Genomic DNA, 20,485 nt, shown 5'->3' on the forward strand with positions numbered 1-20,485 from the left:
GATATAGAGATGAGTAGGCTTTGTGTCAAACAAGAAACTTCACAGTGGCTATTTTGCCATGGAAAATTGTTAATGGATAGAACCATGGACTTAGGTATAACAAGATATGGGTTCAGATTCTACCTCGGACTTATAGTAAGCTGTGTGACCTTAAACAAGTCATTCAACCTCTCTGTGCTCTAACTTATTCCCTGGTGAAAAGGACAGGGTCTGACTTGATGGCCTCTAAGACTCTTTCCATTCAAAGCCAAGTCTGATGCCCTGGGCTTCAAAGGCGCTAGCAATCGAGTGAAAGGACCAGGTAAGATTTCAAGGGTTCAGATATGAGTTGGGCAACAGATTAAGCTTCATTTTCATTACCTGTAAAATGAGAAAGATTTTGTATGTATACGCACATACACACACACGGAGAGAGAGAGAGAGAGAGAGAGAGAGAGAGAGAGAGAGAGAGAGAGAGAGAGAGAGAGAGAGAGAGAGAGAACCTATAATAGCATTCAGGTTCTGTAATTTATAGCTTTAGAGAATTGAAGACTTGAAGGGCAAGCCTTCCTGACTCTTACTCTACCTCTTATTAGGGCTATCAATAAAATTTGGAGATTTGTGGAGAGATTTATCACCAAATCAACATGCAGCTTGGGAAACAGGAAAGAAAAAAGGTGAGGGCAGTGGATAGAACGCTGACCCTGGAGTCAGGAATATCAGATTTCAAATCCAGCCTCTGACATTTAGTAGCTATGCAAATCTTGACAAGTCACTTAAGTCGTTATCTGCCTCAGTTTCCTCATCTGTAAAATGAGGAAAATAATAGCTCCTACCTTGCAGGATTGTTGTGAATTAATGAGATTACCAATAGAAAGCACTTTGCAATCCCTAAGGCGCTAAATAAATGGTAGCTATTAGTGGGGATTTAAAAGCCAAGGTGATTTTTTTTTTATCATCTTTTGATGGCAAAAGAATACCTAGATACCTTCCATAATAACTGCCATTTACACAGTACTTTAAGGTTTGCAAAACATATTCCTCACGATGATCCTAAGAGGTAGATAATATAAGGACCATTTTTATTCCCATTTTACATATGAGAAAATTCAGGTTGTGAAAGTTTCAGCCCATGGTCACTCAACTAATGGAACCTTATCCCTTCTCTCTTCAACTGAGACTATCTATGATGGTCTCTACTATTCTAAGCTGCCTCCTAGTAAATTTAAGTCAGCAAACCCAGAACAAATACATCTCAAAGTACTGGAAACATCTGCAACTATGAGCAATAGTTATCTGTGATCTGTTATCAGCCGTCTCTGAAAGATATTAGAAATTAGAGGATATGTTGCCAGGACAGAGTTTTTTCCAATTTACAAAAAAAGGAAGTAATAATAACTGGCATTTATAAATGCTTTAAGGTTTGCAAAGCACTTTATATATCCACAATCTCATTTGATTTTCACAAGAACCCTGTGAGGAAAATACTGCAGTTATTATTATCTCCATTTTACAAATAACAAAACTGAGGCAGAGGGATATGACGTGAATTGCTCAAGTTCATATAGAATAAGTATCTTAGATAAGACTTAGACATAGGTCTTACAAGCCCAGTGCTCTAGGTACTACCTGATAGTATGGTAAATCCTTCAAACCACATGACAGTAAACTTGAAATTAATTAGGCTGGACAAAATTCTAAGACATTACTAGAGGGATAGTTTACAAGCCCGTAGAAAGGGAAACAGTAATCACTAAGAACCAGAGTGACTTCATCAATTACCTGTCAAATAAGACCAACTTTTGTTCTTTTTTGACACAATTACCAGAAGCTTAGCTCAAGGGAATGCCATAAAATCTCCCCGAGTGCTGTTGTTGGTCCTATTCTGCTTAATATATTTGATCTCTGCCTTGGTTGAAATGATCAAATTTTCAGACAACAAGAAACAGATGCAAATCTTGTCTGAACCCATAGCTTTCCTTCTGTGGTGAGGCCAGCCGGAATGGGATATGGTAAATCTAGACAAGGCATGAACAAATTGTTCTGTGAAGTTTGGATTCGGTCAAAGGGCCACACTTGAGGATCTAGAGGACCACATGTGGCTTCAAGTTCCCCACCCCTGTCACAGAAATGATGGAACTGCCTACCTAGCATCCTGGCATGAATATGGGCCGCTGGACAGGCTAGAATGCACCATATAATAATAATATTTATTATTAATAGTACTCACCAAGCCATCGATGGCTTTGAAGTCCAAGGAAGTGTCACGTTGAAAGAAATGGTGGTTAAACCTAACTGATGTGGTGGAATAAAATGGTTCTGACCCATAACCAAACCACCAAATCAGAACAGGGGCAGGGCAGAGAAGAAAGGCCTTCATCATAAAAGATTCACACTGGGGAAGCAAGTTGCATTTACTTACTCATCCACTCATCAAAAATCCCTGTCGAAGCCATACTAACCTCTCTGGCTTGGCATTACCACTCATGTATCTAAATTTCCCTTTGGATTTTGGTGCTTTGGCCATACCCAGGCTCAGGGTCTGACCTGAATTTTGGTTTATGTTCACTTGACTCCTGCTTTGGAATCTGATCCTCTTTACCCTAGGAGATCATTGATTACTCTCCATTTCACATATGACAACTGATTACCCTAATCTCAGGCATGTGTCAGCCCCTCACTGAAGACTTAAAAGGAAATAATGAAATCATCCAGTTACACAATAAAAATTACAAAAGTCATTCTGGATCATAATTCAGAATCTTTTTTTCTAACTTCACAGTGTAAAAATGAGGATATCCACAGTGATATCTAATTAAACACTACAAAAATACCACAGTGACTTAAGGCCACCCGTTATAATCTTAGGATATACACTCTCGTGATGTGTCCCACACAAACATGCCTACACACATTCATTGAAATGTCACTTTTCATAATCTCCCCTAACCATGTCAAGATATTCATGCCTAAATTTTCTCTTTTACTATATTTCTCGATGTTATTAAAAAAAAAGATGTGGGGTCTTTGGTAGCCCACAAGCTCAATATAAGTCAGCAGTATGATGTGGCTGCTCAAAAAGTTAATGTGATATTGGACTGCATTAAGAGGGGCAGAGCTTCCAGGAAAAGGGAAGGGATAGTCCCATTGTAGTCTGCCCTCATCAGATCTCAAGTGGAACACTGTGTTTAAAATTCAAAATTTTTAATTAAAAAAAATTCAAAACATTTAAAAAATTAATTAAAAAAAAGACACTGATAAGCTGGAAAGTGCCCAGAAGAAGGCAACCAGAGTGGTGAAGGGCTTTCAATCCATGAAATATGAGAAACTTGAAGTAACTGGGCATACTTATCCTGGAGAAGATAAGATCATAGACTGGGTGTAAAGGTAGGAACACTGTAGCTTTCTTCATGAGTCTCAAGGGATAGTATGTAGAGGAGGGGTCAGCCTTGTTCTACTTGACCCCAGAAGGCAGAATGAGGAGCAGTGGAAGGAAGCTGCAAGGATGCAAATGTAGGATTGATGTCAAGAAAAATTTCCTACTAATTAGAGCTGTCCCAAGGCATAATGTCCAAGGGTGGTGGTTTTCCTCTCCTTGGAAGTCTTCAAGAAGAGGCTGCATCACCATTTGTTGGAAGTTTTAGACAAGAAATTTCTTTGGTGGATGAATTGGACTACATGGATAATAAGGTCCTTTCCAGCTGTCAACTTCTGTGATTTTATGATTCTGTTATTTGATCAGGCCCTGAGACCAACTCTACAACCAAGATACAACCAGGATACAGCCTGCTGAGTTTACTTTATCACAAAGCTTCTTGCTTCTCTCTTAGTTACTGTGAACTTAAAATTCTTGGTTTGTTGATCCACACCAGTCTTGAGTCAGGGGATAACCACTAGCAATTTCCAAAGATAATCTATTAAGATTTGAAGCTTACCTTGGAAAGATAACTCTCTTTGATTCTAAATAAGCCTCAAGACACTTCTGAATTTGGTCAAGCAATGCATTATTATTTTGAAAAGTTTCCAGAAGTCCTATACATTGAAAAAAGCAATTGTAAAATTGTAGTAAAAATTGAAAATTCAAATAATACAGAGATTGTGCTTTAGGGAAAAGGAAACATTAATGTTATAAAGATTTGATTATGTATTTAATAAGACATATCCCAGTGAATTACAAATTTCCATTTTGTGGTTACCAAAGAACTAGTGATTTCTGGATTTAATACTTATCATTCACATTCAATATAAATCATTTCCCAATGTACTCAGATGGATCTTTAAGCTTTGGATTTGGAATTCCCTCCAATGATGCCTTTCTCCTCTCTTTTCTCTCCTCCCTCCTCCCTTACTTAGGGGTTCTACTCACTTGTGAAGACCCAACTTAGCTTCTGCCTCTTTCACTAATTTCTTTCTCTGAATATCTTTCCAAATACAAGCATTTCTTCAGTGTATGGTACAGACACTCATATTTTAGCTATTTCTATTGATCAGAGATTCTCTTAATTTTTTTTTGTCATAGACTCTTTTTGCCACAATCTGGACTCTTTCTTAGAATCATGTTTTTATGTACAATATAAAATACAGGGAAATACAGCTACCAAATTTTTTTTTAATTTATAGGTTAAGAACTAGGTTAACCAGGTTAAGTTCTTAACCAGGTTAAGAACTCCTGAAACAGAGGGTCAAGTCAATAAAGCATTTATTAAACACTTGCTGTATGCCAAACTTTATTCTAAGCACTGGCTAGAAGGTTTCTTTAAATATTTCTGTGTCTGTATTAACAAAAAGTCATATTTTTGAAAAGTAATGTGTCAAATGGATAGTGAAAGGCCTGTGAGAGTTTGAGCAGAGCACATAATTTTAGTTTCAAACAAAAGATATGCTTTGTAGCTTGCAGTAGGAGACGGAGGTATCCCTGCTATTTGAGCATCAAGGCTGCAAGAACAAGATGGAGGTGAGGTGGGAAGGAACCCTTAATTATAGAAGTTGCAAGCTAAGGGGAGAAGGGAGAACAAAACAAAAATCACAGTATTTGTTCTCGAGTTTATAAAAATGTTGCCTTCTATTTTTCTTATTTTTAATACTGGATCCTCAGGATCAATGATTAATTATTTAATCCTTAGACTCTAATGATCAGTATAGACAGCGATTATTGTAGACAGATATCGATGCTTTTTTGCAAATCATTGTGTTGATATACCTGGTTGAGTAGCTGCTCGGAGGGCATTGGGCAAACGGTTAACTTTTCTCATGATTTCTTTCCATGATTTATCCACCTGTAAAAACATTTTGGCCTCTGCTGGCAGCTGTCTCTGAATGTCGGGAGCACTGAAAATACTCTCTAAGTAAAGCCAGTTTCTCTGACAGTTTAGCCACTCCTCCTAGGGAAATCAATAAAATTAAGATGTTAGAAATCAGCGATCTGCTGGTGTCTATAACAGAAGTGACTTGAACCACTGGAACCCAGCCCATGCCCCACTCCAGGACCATGGATAGCAACACTGAAATCCACAGCAAGATCCAGAATGCCACTAAGGGAAAACTGAAGGAACTGGGAACTTATGTTGATGAAAAACTTCCTGATTACTTCATGATAATGGTGGCTAGGGCAGCTAGATGGTGCAGTGGAGAGAGCATCAAGTCTGGAGCCAGGAAAACCTGAATTCAAATGGAGCCTCAGATACTTACTAGCTGGGTGACCTTGGGCAAGTCATTTAACCCTTTTGCTTCCAATTTCTCATCTGTAAAATTATTGGAGATGGAAATGGCAAATCACTCCAGTATTTTTGCCAAGAAAATCCCAAATAGGGTTATGAAAAGTCAGAGGTTCGATCAAAACAGTGACAAGAGTGACTAGCCCTAAGTAACACCCTAAGAATGATAACAGTCTTCATGTCTTTGAGTCATATTGTATTAATAGACAAAAGAGGAATTTTTAGGCCTCAGTAATCAGTGATTATATTTCACTTTGTCTTCTACTTCTTGAATAATCTGATATATCAAACTATTCTACCACTGCCTTAATAGCTAACACATACAATCCTTTAATGTTTGCAAGGTACTTCATACAGGATTGATAATAGGACTACCCTGTATCTATTACCTCATTTCCCACCCAGCAACACATCTCTTGACTAACCATCATGCCCCAGGATCAGAATACTTCCTCAATCTCCTTTTCTGTATTATCTTCCCTTGTTAGGTTGTAAGTTCTTTGACATCGGGGATTATTTTTTGTCTTTTTTCATATCCCTAGGATTTAGCACAGTGGTTGGCACACAGTAGGTGCTTGCAAGTGTCTGGTGGCTGACTAGCTTATCTGTTCCTCACAAGAGCCTTGTGAAGTAGATAATAGTATTCCCTTTTGGCAGAAAACTGAAGCTCAGAGACACTAAATGATTTGTTCAAGGTCATACAGCTAAGTATGGGAAGCAGGATTCAAACTCAGGTCTTTCTACCTCCAAGGTCACTTTTCCTTTCACTGCAACAACTAATTGCTTTTAAGTTACAACAACAGCAACCCACAAATATTCCTAGGTTATGAAACTCTTCTTCAACTGTTGACATATTATTTCCCTGATTTTCCCTTTCTTCTTTTTCCTTAACTGTAATTAGATCATACCTTCCTTCACCACCTCATTCCTGCCAGGGTACTGTCTTCAGCCTCTCTCCCATAATCCCTTGGATCTCTCCAAGCCCCCATTCAGAAGCCTCCAGGAGTAGCACCCAACTGTCTCTAATATAAAATAAAAACTGATCGTGGGTTTCAAAGCCTCCTGCCCTACTTATCCTCATTATTGACTTGTACTCTTTATTGGAGTCAAGCACTCTATCCTCTCTGCTCAGATCACCACCACAAAGTCAGTTAACAAGCACTTATTAAGATGAGGAAACTAAGGTCCTTAGAGGTTAAATGACACAGAGACCAGATTTGAACTCAGGTCCTGTGACTTAGGTTCAGGACCCATTCACTAAACCATGATTCCTCTCAGCCTAGAGACATAAAAATGATAACAAAATTGCTTTAGAGTTAAAGGGAACCTCAAAATCCATCTAGTTCAACCCTGTTATTTTACCAAAGAGGAAACTGAAGCCCAGAGAAGTTGTTACTTACCCAAGGTCTCCCAGTCATTAAGTATCATAATGTTATATCAGAAACTATGCCTTTCTGACCCTAGAGGTAAGTGTTCTTTTCACTTGCTGTACCCCACTGCCTCTCAGACCAAACTAAAGGGATAAAGATAGTGGACTATATAATTTCTTAGGATCCTTCCTGTTGTAAAATTCTTTGATTTATTTATTTTGATATTTATTGCTCACCAGTGTTTGATTAAATAATGCAAGTTGCTTTTGCCATTCATCAACTCGAGGTTTAAGTGGACCCACATATCGGGAAGAGGCGATTGTGGACACATTAATGATGCTGTCATCTAGAAGAACCTTGAAGGAAACAAAAAGAGAAGAGAATCCAGTAAGAGAAGTCCATTTCTGGTCTTTCCCATTCTATTGTTTCCTTCTATTTCTTTGTATTGCTCATTTAAGAAAACTTTCTTATTTTTCCTTGCTGTTCTCTCGAATTCTGCATTCAGTTCAGTTAGATCTCTGCAAGAAAATTAGAGATATCACAGGAATGTTTCATGTAAAAAAATGAACATGATAAAAGACAAAAATGGTAGGGACTTAACAGAAGTAGAAGAAATTAAGATGAGGGGGCAAGAACACACAAAACAACTGTACAAGAAAGATCTTAAAATCACTAGTAATCACAATGGTGTGTTTACTGATCTAGAGCCAGACATTCTAGAGGAGGAAGTCAAGTGGGTGTTGGGAAGCATTGCTAATAATAAGGATAATGGAGGTGATGGGATTTCAACTGAGCCATTTGAAATCCTAAAAGATGAGACTGTTAAAGAGCTGCACTTATGCCAACAAATCTGGGAAACTCCACAGTGGTCACTGGATTGGACATGATCAGTTTATATCCCGAACTTAATGAAGGCCAATGGTTCCAGTTACTGAAGTTGTGCTCATTTCACATTTCAGTAAGGTTATGCTTAAGATTCTACAAGTGAGGCTTCAGCAATATGTGAATTGAGAATTATCAGAGGAGCAGGCTGGTTTTTGAAGAGGCAGAGGAAACTAAATTGCCAACATTTCCTGGATTATGGAGAAAGCAAGGGAGTTCTAGAAAAAAATCTGCTGCTTCATTGACTACACTTTAGCCTTTGACTGTGTGGATCGCAACAAAATGCGGTAAGTCCTCAAAGAGATGGGAATACCAATCATCTTACTTTTCTCCTAAGGAACTTGCATGCAAGTCAAGAAACAAGAGTTAGAACTGAACATTAGACAACTGATTAGTTTAAGATTAGAAAAGGAGTATGACAAGGTTGTATACTGTCACCTTAATGTGGATTACATCATGCAAAATGTCAGTCTGGATAAATCAATAGCTGGAATTGATTGCCAGGAGAAATATTAACAATCTGAGACATGCAGATAATACCATTCTGATGGCAGAAAGTGAGGAAGAATTAAGAGGCTTCCTGATGAGGTTGAAAGATGAGAGCATAAAAAGCTGGCTTGAAGCTTAAAATAAAAAATTAAGAACATGGAAACTGGTCTCATCACTTCCTGGCAAAAAGAAGAAGAAGAAATGGAAGCAGCATCGTTGTGAAATGAAGTGGGGGAGTCATTTGTAGCTCAAGTCATGCAGAAAGAGGGTTTACCATAGTAGGTAATAACAAATCTAGCCAGAAAGAAGAGGAAAGAGAGAGATTAAAGGATGAAGAAAGAAGAGAAATAAAGGACTCTCAACTTATTTAATGAAAGTATATAGGGAAAGGACAATTTTGCCTTGACTTTCAATGTTTGTGTTTTTTCCCAGTACCATGTAACACCTATGGGTATTCAGAGTACAAGATGATTTCTACTTTCTTGGAGAAAATGAAAAGATAAGGAGAAAGCATTTCTAATTTCTTGACAAATAGGAGAGTGTTATTAGAAAGAATGGAATAAACATTCCTTGGAAAAAATAAAAGTGCTCCATGGAGAAAATAAAGGAGGAGGAATTCTCACTGATTTCAGGAGTTTGAAACACAAAAGAATGTGATATAAAATGAATGAATTTTTAAAATGTTTAAACCCAGACTTTGCGCAAAACACTGTGCTAAACATGGGAGGCAAAAATAAAAGGGCAAAGATGTCTCTGTTCTCAAGGACTCCAGTTATGATAGAAGGAGACAACACATACAGGAATAAGCTGAAGGCAGCTGGCTAGCTGTCCCTCCCTTAGTCACAACTTTGTTTATGATTGTTCATCCTTCATAGTTTGGTGCTCAGGTGACAGCCATCTATTTACAGCTTCACAAGAATTATAAGGAAAGGTGCACTCACTCACTGCCACGGCTTCACTCAGATGGTGTACACTTTGCCAACATTATGATCAAAACCAGGGAAACTGAGGCACAAAGTTCTGAGCCCAATTTATTGACAAAGCGTGAATTTACTAGTAACAGGGGCTCAATCCCCTCAGCAACACTAAGAACTTTAATGAGTGGGGCAGTTCTTTTTAGACAAAAGGAGGAGCACCAACGTAGAAGGCAGCCTCATGGACAGGGAAGACAGTGTGATTGGTTACAAAGCTTACAGCATCAAAGATGTATCAGAAATGTAGCAGAGATGATTAGAGGAACCACATGAATGACTGGAAAATAGATATTGAGGGGCTAGCACCAATCCCTCTTTTCCATTTTCAGAAATGTTCATTGCTTGAGTACACCTGCAAGAACAGTCTAGTGATAGTGGACCAGACGACCTTGAGTAACAGACCAGACTCTTGGCTTCCTTTAAGGCAAGGAGGCAAGAACAGAATAGTGATTACCAGGAGAGTTGAACTTGTAAACTTAGCTCAGACATGATGAGTAATTTATAGGAAAGCTGAATTTCCAAGCTTAACTCCAAGACAAATGAAACAAGACTTAGGTAGGTATAAAAATGCTGTCAGTGATACAGAATGAAATCAATAACCAAATAGAATCCATTTGACTTTTCCCAATTTTCACTAGGAATGTCTTCTCTTCTAACCCTATCTAAATCCACTCCATCTTTCCAGAGCCAGCTCCAGTTACACCACCCTCATGAAACTTTCCCAACTAGACCCTACATGCTGGGTGCTCTAGCACTGGGAGCATGTTTTATATTCTTTCTGTATACTCCTCAGTCTTGCATAGTGCTGAATACAGACTAGGTGCCCAAAATATACATGTCGTTTGACTGATTGAAGTAGACAAACTCAGCACCTGTGATTGTTTGACAAGGGTTTCCCAGCTCTGCTCCAAAGTCCTGGTCATTGGTTCAAATGGCTGCATCTGGTACAGATAATTCTTGGATAATACACAATAGGATCCTATCTCTCATGCTTTCAACTCATTACAGTTACTTACCTGTATGTCATCTGTCCCACCCAGGATAAAAACATCTTTGGTATCTCGATGAGGCAAAACAATGAATTCTGTTGTTTTCCAAGAATCTTCCACCTTGTAAAATATTTTGGTAGATTTAAGTCATTTTCCAAATAAATAAATATACGATAAACAATGACTATGGCAATGAAAAGTATCCTTCATGTAAAGTGAGACAAGAAAATTTTCATTTTTGTTACCTGGTTTTTAAAATCATTGAGAGAGAATTTTAAAAAATCCTTTAATTTTCATTTACATAGGTGGCCAAGTTAAGCTGAATTTAGAATGAAAATAGAATTGAAAGACAATTTTCAAAAGTAGCAATCATTCAACTTTTCTGTTGCAATCCCATGAATACAAAAAAGAGGGTTTTACACTGTAAAGGGAAGGGAGGGACAGAATTGCCCCCATAGATCTGACAAGCCCGAGTAACTGAAGAAAGAGCTAATACGTAATTATCATCATTGTCAGCATCATCATGATCATCATCACAGCTAGCTTTTATCTAATGTTTTAAGATTTGCAAAGCATTTTGCATTTACTATTTCATTTGATCCTTATGAAAATTCTGTGGGTTAGGTGCTTTTACTATTTCAATTTGACAGATGAGGAAAGTGAGGCAAAGAGAGGTTTACTTGCTCTGGATCACACAATTAGTAAAGTGCCTCAGGTAGGATTTGAACTTATTTCTTCCATAGTCTAAGTCCAGCTCTCCATCCGCTATACAACCTAGCTGCCTCTTCACAGGAAGTACTGCACAATAAAGACCAGGAGACAACATCCATAGAGACAATCATACAACCATGGCCTCAGATCTCTCCATGCAAATATAAAAAGTATGAGTAGTAGACTCAATTATCTAGGGAACCCAAAGAGTTGACCTTCAAAGGTGTCACTGAATTTTGGTGGAATGGGACTCAATGATTGTGCATAGCTATGCTATAGACCACCTAGACAGAAGTAGGAATTAGATGAGGAATTTGGGAGACAAAATGCAAATTTAACATGCATGCATGCTTCTTTAACATGGAATGACTAGTTGGATATCTGTTCATGTTTTCTCTGCCAAGCAGCTCAGGTGAGAAGCTTGAGATTTGGTTTAATGATAATTTAATTTTTTAAAAGATGGAAGAAAGATAAAGGGACCTGCTATTTTGGACTTGATCTTGACCAATGAGGAACTAGTTCTTAAGGTAGAAACAATAAGAATCTTGGAGACAAGTGAGTTGGAAGACCCAGAAAGGAAAAACCAAGATGAGTGTTAGTGAATACAAACACAACTGAAGTTAGGAAATAGAATCTTGTTCTCAGTGAGCTCAAGTAACTAGGCACAGATGACCTAATTGCTAGAGTTCTGAAAAAGTGACAGGACCAATTTCTGAATCCCTTTTGGCATTTAAGCTCTGAAATATCTTAGCAGATAGGAGAGATCTCATAGGATAGAGAAAGGCAAATCTTAGCCAGATTTTTTTATGTAAAAAGGGTTAAGATTACAAACTACACATCAGTGAATAAAACTCTTGAACACTATTTTAAAGGTGTAGCTTGTGAGCTCTGGGAGAGGAAAAGGGAAGCAGTAATAGCTAAAAGTTAGCATGGCTTCACCAAGAATAGGCAGTGCCAGATTAACTTCATTTCCTTTTATTGACCCAGTAACTAGCCTGGTAAATGAGGGGAATCCCAGTTCATTCAATTAAGTCTCTCATGTTTTTCTTGTTGGCAAGATGGGAAGAAGTGAGTTAGACAACACAATTGAGTGAATTTGGAACTGATTGAATAATCTGACCCAAAGGATAGTCATTAATATATCACTGTCACCTTGGAGGGAGGACTTAGAATGACCCAGCTACCTATTCTTGGTCCTGCACCATTCAAAATTTTATTAATGATTTATTTGAAGGCAATATGAAGGTCACATGTGGCCGTCTAGGTCCTCAAGTGCAGCCTTTTGACTTCACAGAACAAATCCCCTTAATAAAAGGATTTGTTCTGTAAAACTTGGACTCAGTCAAAAGGCTGCATTTGAGGACCTAGAAGGCCATATGTGGCCTTGAGGCCAAAGGATCCCCACCCATGGGCTATAACAATGGCTTGAATCAAAGAGGATAAGATTGGCTTTAGATGAGCCATGGCAATCCTACGATAATCTACTTAGTGTTCATCATATGATTTTCGGCATATGCTAAAGTTGTGGCTTTGTTTTTTTACCTTTTTGAGTATTGTCTCTAAAGATGCTTCTCCAGAAGCCTGCCCAGAAACATCCTGAATCTCTGGTCCAAAATCAAAAACATTCATATCAATGAGACGTTGTAGAGTTAACGGATTGTCAGGGTCAATGAGGGCAACATCAACTATTTGCTCAATAATTCCCCAGTGTCTTGGTTTCAAAAAGGGGTTTCTCAAATCTGTGATCACTGGAAGCTAGAAAACAAAAGCAGAGAATATTTGCTCCAATTTTAATCTGTGATACTCAAATTATGAATGGAATCAAAGAACAGTCATTAATGGGTTGATATTAACCTATAATGGAGTATAATAGGGCACTAGATGAAGAACATGGAAGACATGCTACCAGTTCAGATTTCATTTGGGTGAAAGAATTCAATAATGAATAGAAATTTAGGTCTTAATGGATCATTTTAATACTAATTTTCAAAACAGTGACATCATTTACTATACTTTCACAGAATGTGCACCATTTCATAAGTGCTAATATCTTAAATGGCTTTAACTATAGAATCATGACTAAATAGTGAATATTAAATTAATATTCATTTGATACTGATTTTATATCATTAAATTAATAGTATTAATGCTGATATATTAAATAATAAAACAGACCGTTCAGATATGAAGATAATACTATTTGCCAATTCTCAATGGAAATGTGCAGTCAAGAGTTCCATTCCCTCATCCCCAAGAAGTGCTATGCTTTGTTTCTGGGGATGCTATAGAGGCCTCTTGTGCACGAGGCAGATAGATCACTTAGGGGAAGTGATGGAAATACAAAGGCTGGAACAGAATGAGAAAACATGGGTGATCTTGAATCTGGAACATGAGAGGGAGTAACCACCCCTGATCCATTGAAGTCCTAATATGTAAGTACTCTGTGCTGGAGGGAGGGATGGGATGTAAAAGGGGAATAGCTCTCTGGTTCCATTGGTGGCCACGGAATCACACTACTATTTCCAACTAGACGCAATCTACTCTGCAAAGCCATTTCCATCTTCCGTACCCATCCTCTTTACAATCCTTCACTCATGATTGAATGAAATAACAGAGCTGGAATGAAATAATAGAGCTGAAAGAGGCCCTAGAAATTATTAAGTCTAAACTCCTCATTTTACAGGTGAAGAAACTGAGACCTAGAGAGATTAAATGAGTTGGCCAAGGTCATACAGTGAGTTAATTTCAGAACTGGAGCAAGAGGATCTTTAGATATTTTCCTCTACGGTGTAGTGGCTTTCCATAGTATACCATGCTGCCTCCTCTTCCAGATGTCTTTAGGTCAAACTCATTAGCTAAAACGTCATTGTTATTCTTCTCTCCTCCAGGTCAGAGAAGCAACGACAGATTGTACTGACCCACCCACTTCAATGTAATGCCCCTGCCAAGCAGGAGAATTCATGAGATGGAGAGCTGGTTTTAGGAAAGCCTGTGGCTTTGAAACAGGGAGGGAGAGGGGAAGGAGATAAAGTCACAGGGATAAGGCAAAAAGAGAGACTGAGAAAGGAAAATAATGAGTAAAAATAAGATGGAGAGAAATTCACAAATAGTAATTATAACTTTGAATGTGGACGGGATGTTTATAGCAGTTCTCTTTGCGGTGGCAAAGAACTGGAAATTGCAGGGATCCCCATCAACTGGGGATGGCTAAACAAGTTATGGTGTGTGGTGGTGATGGATTACTACTATGCTGTACGAAATGATGAGCTCAATGATCTTAGAAAGGCATGGATAGACTTGCACAAAATAATGAAGAGTGAAATGAGCAGACCCCAAAGAACACTACATTGTTTTAAGAACAACATTTTGACTATTATAAAGACACAAATTAAGAATAAAGAACGTATGAAGAAAGATGCTATCTGCATCCAAGGAAAGAACTGAAAAACAGAAGTATGTATAGAATAATCATACACACACACACACACACGCGTGTGTGTGTGTGTGTGTGTGTGTGTGTGTGTGTCTAATGGTAGCCATCTCTACAGCTGGGAGGGGACAAAGGGAAGAAAAAAAGGAAAAAAAGAAATTTACCTATTACATATTTAAAAGAAATAGCAAGTTGTACATAACATATTTGCAGTTTCATATGTAATCATCTTTTTATTATACTGTGTTATGGAAATACTTGTTTTATTCCATAAATTAAAAATAAAATTAAAGAAATCCAGTCTTTTCTCTGTACAAATCCTTACCCATATTGAACCCCTGATGATTTAAGTAACATTATGTCAATGATGGCTGATTGACTTGAGGAATATCATTTATGGCAGTTTTCTGATTCCTTTCTCTATAAATGCTTAGCAGTACTATAGTCCAGATTATCGAAAGAATTCTGCCCTTCCCTCCCATCCCCTGCACCATCACTTACTTTTTCTTTCATCATCTCCACCTTAATCTTGAGCTGTGGCACCACATTGTTAGGAGGTAAACCTTTTTCCAACTGATTCACAAATTTGGCATACTTTGAAACTTGAGAATTTAGTGTCTCTGGGTCCAGAAGTTCAAATTTACACTGTAAGAATAAGAAATCAATCCATTAGAAGTTGACAATGACACGAGTCTTTAAAAAGAATGAAAGGAAAGGTAAAACATGTAGAAACGATTTCTAGTCTGTTTACATTTGATTCCCTTCCACACACACTCAACAATGCAGGCACACTGGTCTGCTCTATGGTCCTGGAACATGGCCTTTGATCTCAGTCCTGTGACTTTGCAGCGGCTTTACTGGCTTCCTTCGAAGTCAACTCCAACTGTCTTTCCAGAGTTCACCAAGTGATGAGGCTCTCACTTGGGGACTGCTTTCCTTCTACTCTATCTGTAACAAATAATTTTTATGTTGTTTCCCAAGGGCTGTTTTTTGTCCTTCTTTGTATCCGCAGTGCCTGATACAAAGTAGGTGCTTGATAAATAGACCATCAAGTCTATCTCCCTCACTTTATAGGTAAAGAAACAGGCTGAACAAGGTTGAGTGACTTGACCAAGGTCACACAGCTAGTAATGGTCTGAGACATGTTTTGAACTTGGGTCTTCCTGACTTCAGGACCACTATGCTACCTTACTGACTTAATTCTTAAGTGGAAAAGCTCATTAATGCAAAAAATCTCAAGGGAAGAGCCTGGGTGCTTATGTAGCACACTCACATAACCCCAGAGAAACAAAACCTTTTCCTTTTGAAGGGAATAAAAAAACCCTAGAACGTATTGGAATTATGGGTTGTGTTAAGAGATGTACTGTTAAATGTTTAACAACCAGCTTTCCAAAAAAGTGTATTCATTACATACTTTTATGTTTAATCGGAATGATTACCATTTTCTCCATCATTTTTTTAAATCTAGACAATCCACAAAACAATAATTTGCATGATTTGCAATGCCTGCTGATTCCCAAGGGGTAGATGCTCATTCTGATAGTTTGCTTTCATCAAGCATGGAGGACCAAGAATATTCAACAACCTGCTTGAAAGACAGCAGGCTGTTTATGTTGCTGCCCCAGGCCAAGTCCCACAGTAGATGACTAAAGTCAAAGTGAGAGCTGGTCATTCTTGCTGAAGGAGATGGGGATTGAGGGGCAGCCCTTCCCTCTCTGGGTTGCTGGGGAGAATGGAGGAATCCAAAGAAGAAAGACTCCAAAGTGGAAAACAAAAAAGAGGAAGTGTCTGAAGAGGCCAGGCTGAATGCTGACTTGTGTTGGTGAGTGCAAGAATATGACTGTAGAGGAGGAAGGAAACTCCCTGAGAATACCGAACCCAGAGGGAGTGGGAATCTTCCTGCAGAAGGGCAACCTACCTGTACCTTCTGAGCATTTGGAAGCAGTAACTTGTGCTACGCAGTTAGGTGGCACCACAGGGCACACAAAGTTGGAAAAACCTGAGTGGAAATGTGACCTCAGAACATTTGCTAGCTGTGTGACCCTGAGCAAGTCACTTATCCCTATTTGCCTCAGTTTCCTCATCTGTAAATGAACTGGAGAAGGAAATAGCAGTATCTTTGTGGAGATAGGACTCAACCACCACAATCACCACCTTGTGCTCCAGAGTGTGGATGTGGACTCTGCCCTCTAGCGTTTAATCCTGATCTTCCTCCCACTCAAACTTTAGTCTCTACTCTGGCCTTGGGTTCCCTGGCTCTGAGAGGTAAGTGTTCACCTTGTCTTGACCAGAACCAGGGACATCTCGTCCCAGCTACTTCTACATCATGCTTCTTCTCCCAGCTCCTCATTATGCGTTGCCCTCTCTCATTAAAATGTAAGGTCCCTGAGGGCAGGGATAGGCTTGCTTCATATCCTAAGTACTTAGCATGATGCCTGGCATATAACATATAACACTTAAAAAACTCCCTCTTCTGTTTCTCTGTCTGTCTCTTTCTCTCCCTCTCTCTCTCTGTCTCTGTCTGTCTGCCTGTCTCTCTCTCTGTATTTGTCTTTGTCTCTCTCAATATATCTATAGAGATCTCTATCATCTCTGTTTCCATTCCTGTATCTTGATGCCTATCTACATTCAGGAAAAGTCAGAAGAAGAGATGAATGGTGGTGGTTGGTAACTCCTTACTGACAGCCATGGACAGCTATTTACCAAACTGGAATGAACAATGGGGACCTCTCTTATCTTCCAGGGATATGTATCCAGGATGTGATGGAGAACCTCTTTAGATTTATCAAACCCATTAACTACTGCTCACTCCTAGTGATTCCTGGGTGAGAGGGGGGAGGAGAGCAAACAATACTGCCAGAAGCAATCTGGAAAGCATTGCAAAAGATTATGAAGTCCTGGACAAAAAAAAAAAAAAAAAGAGAGGAAGAAAAAGTAGCACCCCCTCTGGTCTTCACACCAGAAGATCTCAAGGGCACAGGTGATATGCCTTGCACATAGTAGGCACTTAATGAACGGCAGGTATTTTAGAAAAGTGGTGCTGATAAGGGAAGTCAGAACTCTCCAGAAGGAGATTCCCAAAGCACAAAGATGTTATTACATACATATATACATACATACATAAACATAGGCAAGATTGAAGCACTATAGGCTTCTTTCTCTGGCAAAGCTGGAGAAAGCTTTGGGGAAGAAAAGTTGTCAAGGCAGTTACTGTAAGCACTTAATGAATACATCTAAATGAATATTATTGGTTGTATATTAAAATATTCTGAGCTTCACAACAAATTTTTTATTGTTTGGGGAAGGGGGTTCATGAAACAAAAATCACTGGGGACTACCAGGCTAGAACATGGGACAGATCTCTAATAAAATTAAATCTTAATAATAAATTCAGAAGCATTTGGGTTCAAAAAAGTCAACTTCAAAAGCACAAGATGGGGGAACCATAGTAGATCATCTGAAAAAGATACAGGCATGTCAGTGGATCACAACCTTAATCTGAGTCAATCATGATAGACCATGGAAGAAACATACAACCTTTGGCTAGCTGAATAGAAGAATAAGGTTCACAATGAAGGAGGTGATAGTCTCATATCTGTGCTCTGGTCCAGAATCACATGTTTGGTTCTGGGTCTCTGGAGAGCATCCAGGGGATATATACCACCAAAGTGAAGAATCTTAGAATTGTACCTTACGAGGTTCACTTGAAAGAATGAGGAGGCTAGCCTGCAGAAGACTTGGGGAGGATATGAGAACTGTCTTCAAGTATTTTAAAGGTTCTTATAGGAAATATATAGATTGGATTTGATTTGTCTTATCTTAGAGGTAGATGTAGGTGTAGAAAATTCTGGGAAGCAGACTTCAGGTGGAAGTAAGAAAACTTTTCCTGACAATGCAAACACTCCAAAATGGAACGGGCTACCTTGGCGATAACGCAACCAGGCTCAGAAGGGAAGGCTGTACACCAGGTACATAGTAGAGGGAATTCTTGATCTGACACAGATTTGAGTAAACAACCTCTGAGACACCATTCAACACTGAGGTTCCGTGGTACTGTGAATATGATCCTCCACATTCATACCATGGGACAATATTGTAGGCTATTGTGTTCTAGAATGGAGGGGCATGTAATAATGGGTAGAGAGGCAAGATGGAAGCCAGGCAGACCTGGCTTCCAGTCAGGACCCTAGACAAGTCTTTTAATCTTTCAGTGGTATCAAACTCAAATAAAAAGGAGGCCCACTAAACAGTATCTAAGTCTCCCTGAAATCACTACTGACTTAGAAAACCACATATTAACATAATCTATATTCTATTGTATTTTTATTTATTTTTAATTTACAGAATAAAACAAGTAATTCCATAACATAGTACAATAAAAAAGATGATTGCACATGAAACTGCAAGTCTATTATGTACAACTTGCTATTGTTTTAAAATATATAATAAAGTTATCATGTGAATATCGTTTTTTCTTCCTTGCTCGATCCCCCACCCCCAAGCCTTTCTAGCCTTTCTCCAAATGATTGTGAGCTCATCAAGGACAGGAACTGGTTTTTGTTTTTCTTTGTATACTTAACGCTGTGCCTGGAACATGATAGGAGCTTAATAAATGTTTTATTTTATTTTTAATTTATTTTGTTAAATATTTTCTAATTACAATTTAATCTGATTCAGATCCCATTGTAGGGTGCTTGACATATCTGTTCTAGGAACTTCTCTAAGACTATAAGTTATGGAGAAAATGCTGATCTACATTGGTAGGGACAGCCTCCTCATCTGTGAGTTCTTTGTACCAAATGCAGTTGCAGGTCTAGACACTCCCCCAGTTTTAGAAAGAAGTCTTTTTCCCACTACTGTGATGACTTCTCCTTAGATAGGACCCATGATAGAGCATCCGTGTTTCACATAAGAAACTTTCATAATGAATTCTGCTTTATGATAGATCTCTGTTAATATGAAATTCCAGTGAATCACATGTGTAAGCTAGGGGAACTTCCCTTCAAGTCTGAGATACAGAGTTTTCAAGATTGACTTCTTAGAATGTTACAAGTGGGATCTGAGGAGTCATTTAATCCAGTGCCTTCCTTTTGGATTTGAGGAATGCAGGAGGTTAAATACCTTGCCTTGAGTTCACAGAGTTAGTGGTAGAGTGAATACTACTTCAAAAGTAGGTGGTCTGATGCCCAGTTCACTAGAATTTGGTCTTTAATACATCTTCAGGGAGAAAAAAAACATCCAGTTTTGGTCATCAGGTTTTAACATGTAAGCTTGAGCTCAAGTATTTAAGAACTGAAATGATGAGAGTGTATCTTTCCTCTACCTGTAACCAGTCTTCTTGGAGGACTTCCCACTCAGAGAGAGAATCCCAGAGTAGCTGCTTTAGTTTCAGCTCCGCACTGACTTCTTCAAGAGCCTCAAATTTGGACACTTCTACCTTTAGGAGAAAGGAAAAATAATCAGAACATGTTTCTCTCTGTATAATGAAGTAAATAACCATCTTCTAATTCTTGGCCTATAGAAACGGCAAGGGCAAACTTGCCAGTTTACCTAAGTCTGTGGACAGCAAATGAACTCAAAGTGAAAAGAAAATGACAAGAGTAGGAACCAGGGACTAATGTCTTTCTTCCCCTCACCTCTCATATCCAATCAGTTGCCAAGGATTGCCAATCCTACATCCACTTGTCTTGTATAGCCACATAGCTACATAGCCAACATCCTATGCATCAGCTCTTCCCTAGACTATTGTAAAAGCCTCCTGACTCCTCTGCCTCTAACCTCCCCTCTCTCTAATCTATCTTCAAATTGATATTCTTATATGGAAATTGATATTCCATATCATTATAAAATACAATAACCTTTGTAATATGGCTTTAACCTATGTTTCTAGAATATTTTTACATCTCTTTCCACATAACCCTCCACCATATTCCAGCCAACATGACCT

At 38.5% G+C, this 20,485-nt stretch overlaps 1 protein-coding gene across 2 annotated transcripts in view; it reads right to left on the reverse strand.

Moving 5' to 3' along the window:
* The window catches only part of DNAH6 (dynein axonemal heavy chain 6), a 220,215-nt gene that overhangs the window by 149,176 nt on the left and 50,554 nt on the right, over window positions 1-20,485 (reverse strand). For both annotated transcript variants that reach the window (XM_072637006.1, XM_072637007.1), the window contains exons 17-23: window positions 19,862-19,975; window positions 15,040-15,183; window positions 12,651-12,863; window positions 10,425-10,517; window positions 7,300-7,419; window positions 5,180-5,360; window positions 3,915-4,011 (exon numbers count right to left, since the gene is read on the reverse strand). In XM_072637006.1, coding sequence (XP_072493107.1) covers window positions 3,915-4,011; window positions 5,180-5,360; window positions 7,300-7,419; window positions 10,425-10,517; window positions 12,651-12,863; window positions 15,040-15,183; window positions 19,862-19,975 — 962 coding nt within the window. The remainder of the gene's footprint in view (window positions 1-3,914; window positions 4,012-5,179; window positions 5,361-7,299; window positions 7,420-10,424; window positions 10,518-12,650; window positions 12,864-15,039; window positions 15,184-19,861; window positions 19,976-20,485) is intronic.

Source organism: Notamacropus eugenii, chromosome 1 (assembly GCF_028372415.1).
Source record: "Notamacropus eugenii isolate mMacEug1 chromosome 1, mMacEug1.pri_v2, whole genome shotgun sequence".
Taxonomy (NCBI): domain Eukaryota; kingdom Metazoa; phylum Chordata; class Mammalia; order Diprotodontia; family Macropodidae; genus Notamacropus; species Notamacropus eugenii.